General features: G+C 38.6%; 2 protein-coding genes across 2 annotated transcripts; both read right to left on the reverse strand.

Annotated features, from left to right (window-relative positions):
- Positions 1 to 2241: 2241 nt before the first annotated feature.
- Positions 2242 to 5216, reverse strand: LOC127956283 (myogenic factor 5-like). The gene is made up of 3 exons (XM_052554122.1): positions 4595 to 5216; positions 3078 to 3153; positions 2242 to 2982 (listed from the first exon to the last, which is right to left on the reverse strand). Exons 1-3 carry the CDS (start codon positions 5045 to 5047, stop codon positions 2789 to 2791), a joined length of 723 nt encoding a protein of 240 aa, XP_052410082.1. The 5' UTR covers positions 5048 to 5216; the 3' UTR covers positions 2242 to 2788.
- A 4372-nt stretch (positions 5217 to 9588) lies between these two features.
- LOC127956291 (myogenic factor 6) lies at positions 9589 to 11698 on the reverse strand. The gene is made up of 3 exons (XM_052554128.1): positions 11145 to 11698; positions 10904 to 10997; positions 9589 to 10436 (listed from the first exon to the last, which is right to left on the reverse strand). The coding sequence occupies exons 1-3, from the start codon at positions 11652 to 11654 to the stop codon at positions 10321 to 10323; spliced, it is 720 nt and encodes a 239-aa protein (XP_052410088.1). The 5' UTR covers positions 11655 to 11698; the 3' UTR covers positions 9589 to 10320.
- Positions 11699 to 12039: the final 341 nt, after the last annotated feature.

Here is a 12039-nt window from a genome sequence, read left to right on the forward strand (position 1 = left end):
TCAATGAGTCGTTTAGACTGGATAGTTTATTTCAGTGATTCAATGACTCGGTCCTGGTCTCCACCTACTGTCGAAATGTTGTAACCTGCAGAAAGTGTCTCTGAAAATCCCTACCACTAATGCACAGATTGACAATCTGGAACTGATCTTGGAATAGCTGTTTTGTGTACATAGATAAATAAATAATAAAAAAATATATATATATATATATATATATATATATATATATATATATATATATATATATATATATATATATATATATATATATATATATATATATTGAGAGAATTACTTAATTGTCACGGGGCAAATTAAAAAAGTTTTCTCTCTCTTAGAAAAAAAAGAGATTGTTACCACAGATTGTGACTTTAAAATAAGTATGTATAGGTATATATAAGTGATATATATAGGCTAGGCTTACTCGACAACTCAAGAACAGCTGAAGATTTACTGCTTATCACTAGTTAACATGCCACACTAATATATTGATAAAAGGAAATCATACTTTAAAAGTTTTCTTCCCTGCAAACGATATTTTATAAATCATTTTAATTTCTAAAGCATGAGAAATTGAAAACTGACAGCACTAAGTGGTTTTTGGCTACCAGGGAGTCAGTTCTATAGCTTCGTAAACGCATCTGAGAAAGTACTGCACTCTGGTGGCCAAAGGTTACTAGTGCATAGTTGTCAAAAAGGTCAATGAACTTTATCTTCTTCCTAGGGAATTAGTGTGATGTTCGATATATTTTTGTCAAAACATTAAGATATGTGCAAACACATTAAAAGCACACTGTAAGAAATGTTCAAAGCAATAAAAAAGTGAAAAAAGTGTCCTTTTATGGCCAACAGTGAAAGGCTTTTATCATGTGCAGTCGGAGCGTGCTATGCTATTCAATCCATAGAGGTTCAAACCTTTTAAAGGGTTAATAATAAATCTAATATATGAGTCATTTAATGGATTATAGTAGCGCTTTAGCCATGGATATTTCCTGCATTGCATTCGGAGTTACAGTATAGCCAGGTGGGCGACAGGATTGCTTACTGAAATTGAATCTACTGTACTTAAAGCGTTTGAAAGAATCTCAGTGAAAGATCCTCTAATGCATTTCTGGATCTCTTTACAAGAGCTAAATTGGCTCCACGTCTGAATAAGCATCATTTAAAATGTGAAAGAAAGTACTTTAATGAGAGTTCTAGGCATTTTTTTTACTTCAAGGTTAGGTTTTCCTCTATTTGATTCACTAACAACAACATACATAAAAGTAGAAGCAAGCAGGAATGGCTGATATGATCAAAAATGTTTACTGCTAACAGCTTTATGCATGTTACACTCATATTTGCCATATAACCATATTACACATTTCATATAAATGAGGATGAGGGGTAAATCTAACCTACTGTTGCATTTGACTAATTTTAATTAAATTAATTGAATTTACTTTCCACAGATTAAAAAATCAATTGCTCTGGAATTTTATAGTTCAGTACTTTTATTTTCCATATTTTACTGTTCCTTTATATATAATCTTACATCACTATTGAAGTCTGAGAATTTTGTTTTTCATGGTGTTTTTTTTTTTTTTTTTTTTACTAAATAGCAATAACATGTACAGATAATAAATATTTGTTTATTTATTATTTATTTAAGTGTAAGCGTAATTTAAATTTCCGTCTCTGAGTACTTACAGGTTAATTGCATCAAATTAGACTAAGTTTCACATTTAATTAAACTATAAATGATACATATAAAATAAATACATATTGACACCACAAAAATATTGCATGGCTTGCATTAATGAACCACTGGAACATTATATCCCACACAATATTGTGAGCTTTAACTGAAACTAAACTAATGCAGCTAATGTTCTTGTGTGCAAATGTTCTCTTTTACACACACACACACACACACACACACACAAGCAGCACCTTGAAGTGTCAGCATGTGGCCATTTGTTCATGACAATGGTATTAAGAAGGTGTGAATGATGTGTAACATTTGTTACATTAAGCAAACAGGCACACAGAGCTCATTTCCTCTCTTTCTCTCTCTTTTTCAACATCCGACTCATCACACTATCAACTGTGCTCCTCCGACATCCATGATTGTCTAGCAGCTGACAAATGGCGTATGATTGGGACCAAGCTGCGGTCAATATTTACCAAGAGATGCAATTTCAAAATGCACCCGAGGATTTAATTCCTCATTTCAAGTCAAACGGTGACAAATCAAATACAACATTTCGAAACGTATTATTGATGAAAAAGTCATTTTATGCAAGAATGTTCATTAAATATGACAGATACAACAATACACGAATAGAATAACAGTCATTTAAATTATGTACAATCTTATTTACAACAGAGAATGGTAGGTTGCGGATAACACTAAGTTGGCTAATATTACAAAACAGCATTTACTAAGTACCTCAACGATTATTATTGATAAATAAAACCGATTTCAATGTAGTCAGCTGTACAGTCAGTCAACATGGTAAAAATATCCACTGTGTACATAATGGATAGTACGGCCTTTTTTAAAGCATGACCTGATATTATAACCAAGCCTAGACAGAACTAAAGATTTGTTTTCTACTTCTAGCCGTAAGAGGTTGAGGGCAAATCTTTGTCATTGTGCTATATAGAGGTTTTTGATCACTACATTCTTATTGGTATCTGAAAGCATTATCAAATCATCCAAAATACTTCATAAATGAACATGCAATGTGAATAGCAGTCATTTAGACTGGAAGCAGATATCCAGGCTGGAGTGTCTCGCTCCCTCTCACAGGACGTGGTAGACTGGTCTGTTGCTGGGACTGTCTGCAGAACTGCACTGGGAATCACTTCCAGTTGGAGAGAGAGCAACCATGTTCCTCGTTCCCATCGCAACTCCTGTATCTACAGAAGCCAGCCTGTCCACGATGCTGGACAGACACTGCAAACTGGACGCTCCTGGGGTTCTGCCCACCACGCTAGCTGGATTAATCAAGAAAGAGGAAATGGCATGATTAATGACAAGCGATATGTGACACAAAGACATTCAAAAACATCAAAAATATCTTGTTTCTTACCATTTTGTGCTTCAAAGTTGTAGTTGTTCCCAAAGTTTGGATTCATTTGAGGCCACACAGGACTATTGCAGTCAACCTTAAGTTAAAAAACACAAAAAGTTCCATCAACATACATAAATATAAAGCATTTAGCATCATATATGTGTGACATGGATTGGTTGCTTCCTCTTCAACAACATGTGCAGCACTGCATAGTCAGTGCACTTCACTGTATCTCTTTCTTTCACAAAGCTGGTTACTTCGCGAGGGACTCCCACGCTATGCTGGGCTTCAGGCGTAGAGAATTGATTGAGTCAGTGGAAGCCACACCAGTTTGTGCAAGATGACACTTTCTCGGAGTAAATCTGCAGAAAATCCTGGCAGGAGCGCAGCTCATGCAGTCAGTCAGGAATGCGGCACGGCCGTCACTTTCCTGCCAGTCTCTGTTGGCTGGATTTACTGAGGCTTTAATGGGCTATGAAGAGTCCAGTGGGAAAGCCATTACTATATCCTCCATTCTTAAACCCTGTAGTCAGATTTTGTAGGAACCAACATCTCACATTGTTTGTAGCATTGCTGTTTGACTTCTGTAGCCTTCTTAAGCAGGTCACACTTGTAAATGAATGTTCTACCTGATTAAAAGTTTACGAACTAACTCCCTCAGAACATTTTCATCTTGAAGTCTTTGAAGTCTCTAACATAAATGGCAATGTCAACCTTGCATTGGAGATTTGAATCCGAGTGAGTCTTCTTCCTGGTTACATTAAAGTTAATGAACACAATCTTTTTGTCAGTTAACCTAAAAATGTGCTTGATATGGTGAAATCTGAATTACTATTTGTATCATATCTAATTCAGAACAACTGAGTCTAGAAGACATCCGTGGCCAACAAATAATTAGCACCAAGCTAAATTAGCAGAACTACGCAGATTTTTCTAAACAGTAAGGTCTGAATCAAAGAATATGTCTACATTTATGTAAATCGTGATCATTTAAACATATAAATGCTTTTTAGTGTCATTAGCGAACGTTTTGAATCGCAAACTCATAGTAAACAGTGATAATTTTTCAATACATATATAGCATATTGCAGGTCGTCTGAGCATTGAAATAGACATGACTAAGATTGTTTAATAAACTCTGTTAATTTTTTTTAGCACAAAATCAGCCCTATATGTTATGATGGGCCACATATACTGTAGAGGTTCCCTAGCAAACAGCAGTAAGCTTATATCTTAGCGTGTAAAAAGAGCCAGATGTGGGCAGCAATTTATTGCCGTCCTGCTGAGACTGAGGCATCACTGAATGCTCTATGTACTATTGAGATAAAACCTGAAGACGAAAACATAGACAGACGAGGAAAAGGACCTTCCAGTAAGATCAAAAATCTCATTTCAAAGCGTTTGGCCCCTGACCTTTATGAAATCTCCCTCTAGGCGAGGAAACGGGAGTATTTCACTTTTGACCGATCTTCAGTATGATGTCAATCAATCTTAACCCCACAGTTTGACTTGAAGAGTAAGAGAGTAACATTTACCATGCTTTCAGAACAGCTTGAGGAAGGGCTGGCCGGCTCAGAGCTGCTCTCCATTGGCAGGCTGTAGTAGTTCTCCACTTGTTCCCTGAGAAGCTCCTGAAGGCTTTCGATGTACTGGATGGCGTTCCTCAGGATCTCCACCTTGGGAAGACGCTGACTGGGGTTCGCCGAGGTGCAGCGCCGTAGTGCCTCAAATGCATGGTTCACCTTCTTCAGCCGGCGGCGCTCCCTCATGGTGGCGGCTCTCCGGCGGTCCACAGTGCTGGATTTGCGCTTGCAAGCTTTGCAGGCCCATTGCAGACAGTGACCTGGCTGGTGCGGGGCCCCGGGGGCCCTGACGTGCTCGTCCTCTTCAGACCCGGCCAGTTCTCCTCCAGGGCCGAACTCCAAAGCTTCAGGCGACGAGGCACAAGTGCTATCGTAGTAGATCTGGGATGTCGAGAATACGTCCATGATTGGTTGGATTTGTGGTTGTAGGAGATCTGTGAGGGGGCGACCTCTGAGTGATGTGGTTTCTCTGGTGCCATACGGCCCTTCTTATATGTCGGGGCCCACACTGGTCAGCCCTAATGACCGTGCCCCATTGGCCAAAGCAGGGCTCAGCAACCCCCCTTCTTCACCACCCAGATCCCCACCCAAACCCAACACCCCAACTGAGTTTCCCACATCTGTGTGGAGGGGTGGTTTCTCACTCAGTTCCACAGTGTGACGGTCATTACAAGAGGGAATTATCATCAATAAACATTCATGTGAAGAAGCTGTCTACTTTAGATCTTACTTACTTCAGGGTTTTTTGTACTTTAGTTGTAAAATGTAAAGATTTTTAGCTGTAGCCATTCAGATTTGGTCTTCAACTGTGTCCAAGTATTTGTGTTCATTATTAAAAGTCTTAATTGAGTATATAGTAAAGTAGATATACATATGCATGGGCCCCCTAAAAGTACAGTAAAGATGCATTAAAATACAGAACCAAACCAATAAATGTAACTTCTATTATCTTAAAATGCAGCGGTCAAGAATGACACCATGTTTATGAGTTTGCTGGCTAATTTTACGCTTGAGGAAAGAGCAGCGTTGCAGATGTGGCCCAGCTGTAAGGGCTGGTGTAGCATTTCCGAGGCACACACTCACACACAGATACACAACTCAAGATCCGGACTGTGGATAAAGGTGTCAGAAATAGCATGTCTGCGTTAGTTAAGTTAAAGCTCATTACATTTCTAAGTAGCTCATTAGCAACTGAGTGGCAAGTTCTCTGCTACATATGTTTTGTAACATTTATATTTATGTTTTAATATATGTATATGTGTTGATTTTCAATTATTTCAATTTTTCCTCTCCCTTGGGATTTTATTTAAAAGAACAATCATTCTGTTTTTAAGGGTACAAATGTAATGGATTGTAAATTAACTATTGTAGTTGCTTTCATTATTTTTACTATATTTTTAGGACTTTTTTCTATTTTGGGCTTGTCCCCTGTCAACACTTTTTAACTTAACTCTGAAATAATAAATGATTCGTAGAAACAATTTTGACAAAATTTAATTGGATTAGAAAGAAAATGTAAAAAGCAATTCAAATAAATTGTAGAAAGCATTCAAATTTGTAATTTTTAACATTGACCCGAAATAATATTTAAATAATTATCACCAGTTCTTTTGGTTTTTAAGTGTATGTGTGTGTACTGGTGTTCACTGTTATAGTTATACTAGTAAATTTTTTATTTGATTTTTATTTTTTGGTCCCCATGAAGAAACAAGCTTATAAATCATACAGAAAGTTTTCATTGAGGTGTTTAGGGGTAAGGTAAAGGGAGAGAAAAATCAGTTTGTACAATAGAAAAACCATTGTAACTATGGAATGCCGCAATATAACAGGTAAACCATTCTCTCTCTCTCTCTCTCTCTCTCTCTCTGTGTGTGTGTGTGTGTGTGTGTGTGTTTGAAATTAACAATAATAACTGCAAATAATTGGCATATTTTTTTCTCTGCAAACTGAAAAATAACACAATCAGAAATCCACACCATTGGAATTTTTACAAATACTTTCAGAGGCTGATCAAGGCCATGGTCACATGCCTTCTTTAGCATTTCAGCAGCTAGATACTGTATTTAGGAGGACATTTGAAATTTGAGTAGCTTTCATATAGCAACTTGTTCGATAACATTTTCAAATTGAACACTTAATCAAATTTATTAGTACTTACAAATAGTGCATAAAGGCAATTACGCAATAACACACACGCACGCACGCACACACACACAGGTTTTATAACCGTAACACTGATGAAGTGTCTTAAAAAAGCGTCTATTGCTGTATAGAGGTCATTACTCGAGCCATCAGTGTCGACAGCTAATAAAGATACAATGCGGATATTTCGCACAACGTGCTAAAACGTTTGGCCTTTGCAGTGTCTGGGAACCTCGCGCACCTAAGAAAACACGAATAGCCGGTTTAGTTTGTATGGCGCACAGCTGAAGAAGACATTGGCCAGGGATAATCCTGTTTAGCTGTCGTTCAGATCAAAGACAACTGACTGTTAACAACGTGGACAACGAGAAAACCTGACAGCAGTCGATAACTGAGTCCAACTCAGATTGCGTAAGCATATGGTGAACGCGCAAGGGTCCCGAGACGGCTGTGATGAGTGAGCGCGCAACCCTGCTCTGAGATTTGGGAACGGTGCGGTGTCTCAGGGGAACTTCTGGGCTTTTTTTTTTTTTTTTTTGAGGGCTGTTGTTAAGGGTCAGGGACTGTGTTAAGTGTGGGGCAGAAGGTGAGCGCATTAATGTTTCTTTCACTGTGCAGACAGTGCAGTTTGTTAGGAGTAAATATGCAATTCAAATTCCCCTTCGTATTTCGCACATTTATTTTTTTTGAATAGATTTTCCATCGATATGGAATATATATAAAATCTAAAAAAGAAGAATCTAAAGAAAAACAATGAAAAGACATGCTTTTCGTCCACCCACTTGTTTTTTCTTCATGCTTCTTTTGCTTGCCAAGACCAGCCATTGGCTGCACTTTTTCCATCAGCAATAACAGTATCATATTTGATCACATGGTCAGATGGTGTGATTGGCAACAGCATTTGTTTGGCAGCTAGAGGAAGTGTTTCCTCAGCTCCAGTTATGTGGGACATCAGAATGGCTCCATAACTGGATATTCACAGGAATGTCAGTAAATCTCATCTTTCTTCATCTTTAATCCTGTAGTTTAGCTTCAGTTGTGTATCTTATCGGCATTTCCCTCTGTTTTGCTCCAGGCATCATCACTTAAACCTGGCTATTTTAAAAGGATCATAAGGGCTTTGCTTTGAATTGAATTTTATACAGCCATAAAATAAACTCTATTGTGCATGTTCTATTGAATAATTAATATGTCATTGTATTTTTCTTGAGGAATCTGATGTTTAAACGAAGTTTCCATTAAGTCTCTCGAGGCCTCTGAGCAATAAAATGTTCCTCTGGGATGATTCCCAGATGGCAAGATGCTATAATCATTCTCTGTGCCTCTCTTTGATGGAAACTAATGACACATTTGTAGTTATTACTTCAGAGTGTGTTCATATGCAAATGAAGCAATGAATCTGTCAAGACATTTCAGCTGTGATTTTCTTTTTCTGTCTGCTAAAGGAGTCAGGCATCATGACTAATAATGAAACACAATAAAACTGCATCATCTCTACATCTGAGATCCTATTAAAACAACAGTGTAGACAGAGCTATCTGGTTACAGTCTGGCTCACTAAGAGGAGAGCAATGAATCACTTTGAAGTGCCCCGCTCTTAATACCATATAACTTATCAGACAATCACTCCAAGTGTGTAGTCGCCAACACAGAGGATTTAGATTTATTTTTTTGTTTTTACAACTGTTTCTAACACCGACACAACTGGGAAATGTATCTTAAGCAGCACATCAGCATATTATAATGATTTCTGAAGGATCATGTGACACTGAAGACTGGAGTAATGATGCTGAAAAGTCAGCCTCGCATCACAGGAATAAAATACATCACAAGAATGTACAAAAAAAAAAAAGCACTAATTTAAATACAAATACCAATTCAAACTTAAATTTAACTGATAGGAAAGTCAAATAGTATAGCGTCCACCAATCACATCAAATAAACAATCATGTATCAGGCCAGTATAGGCTCTATTTTTATAGTGAGCTTTTAATCAGTATCGGACTCAAAGCAAAATTAAAGACATGGTGCAAAAGACAAGTATAGAGAATATGTTTTCTTATTTCTGGAGGTTTGAATTTCCCTCTTCAAGCCTTGTTTCCCAGATGTGTGCTGTGCAGGTCACTGGTCAGTCCGAGTCATTTGAGGGTTTGAGTACATAAGTTAACGTGTGTCTGTGATGAGGTCAGAGGTGGCAGTGTGTTAAACGGAAAGATCAGAGAGCCACTCCTGACAGACAGCACGCTGTGCGAGATGGAAACGCTGCAGAGGAGCTTGGGAGCACCAACAAATCGGCTCTACCGATGGATAACTGCCAAGCTCACACGCAATCACACTCTGCACATTAAAAACACGACGCAACCCAACGCTTCATTCGAGGGGAAAACCCTTACAGCCTGTAACATTATGATAGCTGTCATGCAATATTTTGCCTTCTACTTCAGATCCTGAGTCAGATGCAGTGGGTTTCATTGCAGCCAATCCTGAATCCTGCCCTGCCAGCTGGAACTAACAGGCAAGGCCAGGGCTATTTCAGGGCCAGTCATACTTTACACTCTGTTAATACTTGTAAATCTGAGAGAGCTGCTGGCTTGACTGGTCAAGGCTGGTGGTGGAATACAGGAGGCTCTTAATTCAATGGGTTTAATGAGGACATTTGGTGGCCGGCCATCCTTGCGAGCCATAGATGCCTTGCTTCCTTCAGCTTGGGACCTTTAAGTTAATGTTACAACTCAAAATAGATTCAACCGAACAAGTATATGACGATCTTACACAGAGGCTAAATTCATTTAAACCTTAACAAGTTTGAATGACTTCATTCATCGTTTAATGTCATGATTAAATTTAATAAGACAAAAGGCTGGTATGTTTTGACATGATAAGATGCAGGCACATCAAAACCTCAAAATCACCAGTAAAATCCTTCAGAATCCTTCAAATGATACAATTTTTAAAACAAATAATTGACAATTAAAATGTTAAAATAAACAAAAGTAAATAAAAATGCAGAGTACATCTTTGATATTTTTTAATGTTTAATTGTTTAAATACATCCGGTAGTGATCAAGTGCTCTACTTTTCTTGTTAATTTATAAAATAATTTATGTGACAGCAATATATTACAAAATATGTACATTTTAGAAAGACTACATAAATTGACAGCAATCATTCTGCTGATATCAATGACCCTGAAATTTATCTGGAATTAGCTGCAGCAACTACACTGAATGGTCATTTATGAAGAAAAACAAAATCTAAATATTACATTGGAACACTTCATAATAATATTTTGCAATGTAATAAATACATTATTGAATTATAAAATGCGTGACAGATCACATTCAGAAAGCCGAACGAGGATATAGAAATGTTGTTATGAACATATATTTTCATATATAATCATCATGATCTGTTATGCATTATTTAAGCATGGCTGTTAAAAAGTTATTGCAAAGTGTTGCCTATTACATTTCGAACATTCACACTAGCTCATGGAAATAAGTATACGTAGGAAATGTGAGGCGGGTGCGCGAGCTTCACTTTTCTGTGGTCTGGTCGGGACAGCGAGCTTTCGTCTCTTCAGTGGAAATGCTGTCAACAATCGAGGAGAGGCAACGAAGGCTGCTGGACGTGGAGGACTCCACAGAGGCTTCTGGAACACACATCACGCGCAGAGAAGATCGCGTGGATCAGTTTGCATGGAGAAACACGCGTGGGGAGTATTACAGGGAATTGTGCACAGACATAATTATGCAACCCAAGATTTACGGAATAAATAATTGACGGTTACACACAATGATTTTTTTCGCGGAAAAATGCACATAGAAAAGTACGCGCAGACACAGACGAAAAGTCAATTACGCAAAAAGAAATAGACAAATGCAACAATGCACAGACTATTCTGCCCTAGAAGAAATCAAAAGTATCTGGAAATCATAGACAACAGAAACCATAGATTCTGAATCAAAGCAAATTATTTACTAGCAGTTTTTTAGGTTAAGCCTTAAATTACGCGCAAGTAAAAGCGCATAGACTACAAACTAGACCATTACGCACATCACCAACGCGTGAAACATTAACAGAAACTATACTATTTAATGAGTGTTTCTCTGTACCAACCTTCTCTGTGACCGGCCAGCTGGGAGTTGGAATGATCTGGAATCCCCTGCCAATTCTGGCAATTCTTTTTCCAGTGATACTCATTGGGAGCCACCTGAACAGGCAATCGTGTGATGGAAAGCGTTAATACTGCTCTTATTTCATTTTAGCACATAATAAATATTGATCATTATTAGTTGCAAAATGGCACCACGTGGATCCAGCTGCTGTCAGAGCGCATGGATCTTACATGTTCTCTTACATGGTTTTCTTTCACGTTGTACGTGTAAGGGTCACTGTCAGAGTTCTGTTCTGGCTCGTCTAGCGTATGCAACAGGTCCTGGAGCTTCTCGATGTAGTTTATCGCGCTGCGTAAAATCTCCACTTTGGGCAGCCTCTGGTTCGGATTGGGCACCGTCTTTTTCTTTAGCGCGTCAAACGCTTCGTTGATCTTTTTAAGCCGCCTCCTTTCTCTCAGAGTGGCGGCCTTTCGCCGGTCGGTCGGCGCGGACTTTCTCTTACAGATCTTACAAGCCCACATTAGACACTGACCGTCGCAGTGAGGCTGGAGCCCCGGCGGCGCGAGGACGTGTTCCTCCCCGCTGCTCTCGCACCCTGTCTCGGACGGGACCGGATCCTGTCCCGGAGACAGAGGGCTGTCGTTCCCCTCATAGAGTGGGGACACTCCAGGCATATCCAAGGTCCCATGGTCCGCCTCGAGATAACGTAAATCGTTGAAAAAATAAGTGTTGGTCTCAAACAGGTCCATCATGTTGTTGTAGGCTGTTTTGACAGTAAGACTGTTGGCATTTAAATAGCCCTGTGACACAAGTCAGGGGACTTAAATATAGAATGTGAAATTCTATCCAGCGCTTAGCTGGTGCAGGGCTTCAGACTCATTTCAGTAGGCCTTCAGGACCACAGGAGTCCAAGTGAAAAATAAAGGGGACACTTAATATTATAGAGAGTAGCCTACATGTTGCTCTTGTTATAACTACTTATTATAATACCTACAAGTAGCCTATAGATCCAGGGAGAAATGGCTATAGGGGACACTGGTGCTATGGTCATAGGGGACAACAGTGTATGTGTCTGCAAATACAAAGGTTTTAAGTCAAACAAAAATGTTGGGGTTTTATTTTAAACAGTCTCCTATG

The sequence above is a fragment of the Carassius gibelio genome, chromosome B4 (assembly GCF_023724105.1).
Source record: "Carassius gibelio isolate Cgi1373 ecotype wild population from Czech Republic chromosome B4, carGib1.2-hapl.c, whole genome shotgun sequence".
Lineage (NCBI taxonomy): Eukaryota > Metazoa > Chordata > Actinopteri > Cypriniformes > Cyprinidae > Carassius > Carassius gibelio.

Excerpts from the sequence above, each read along its gene's own strand:
- LOC127956283 (XM_052554122.1), bottom strand. The coding sequence starts at position 5,047 with ATGGACGTATTCTCGACATCCCAGATCTACTACGATAGCACTTGTGCC. Across the intron at positions 3,154-4,594 it reads CAAGCTGTTCTGAAAGCATG|GTTGACTGCAATAGTCCTGT; the intron begins GTAAATGTTACT and ends TTTTAACTTAAG. Across the intron at positions 2,983-3,077 it reads CAACTTTGAAGCACAAAATG|CTAGCGTGGTGGGCAGAACC; the intron begins GTAAGAAACAAG and ends TGATTAATCCAG.
- LOC127956291 (XM_052554128.1), bottom strand. The coding sequence starts at position 11,654 with ATGATGGACCTGTTTGAGACCAACACTTATTTTTTCAACGATTTACGT. Across the intron at positions 10,998-11,144 it reads ACAACGTGAAAGAAAACCAT|GTGGCTCCCAATGAGTATCA; the intron begins GTAAGAGAACAT and ends TTGCCTGTTCAG. Across the intron at positions 10,437-10,903 it reads GCTGGCCGGTCACAGAGAAG|AAGCCTCTGTGGAGTCCTCC; the intron begins GTTGGTACAGAG and ends TGTGTGTTCCAG.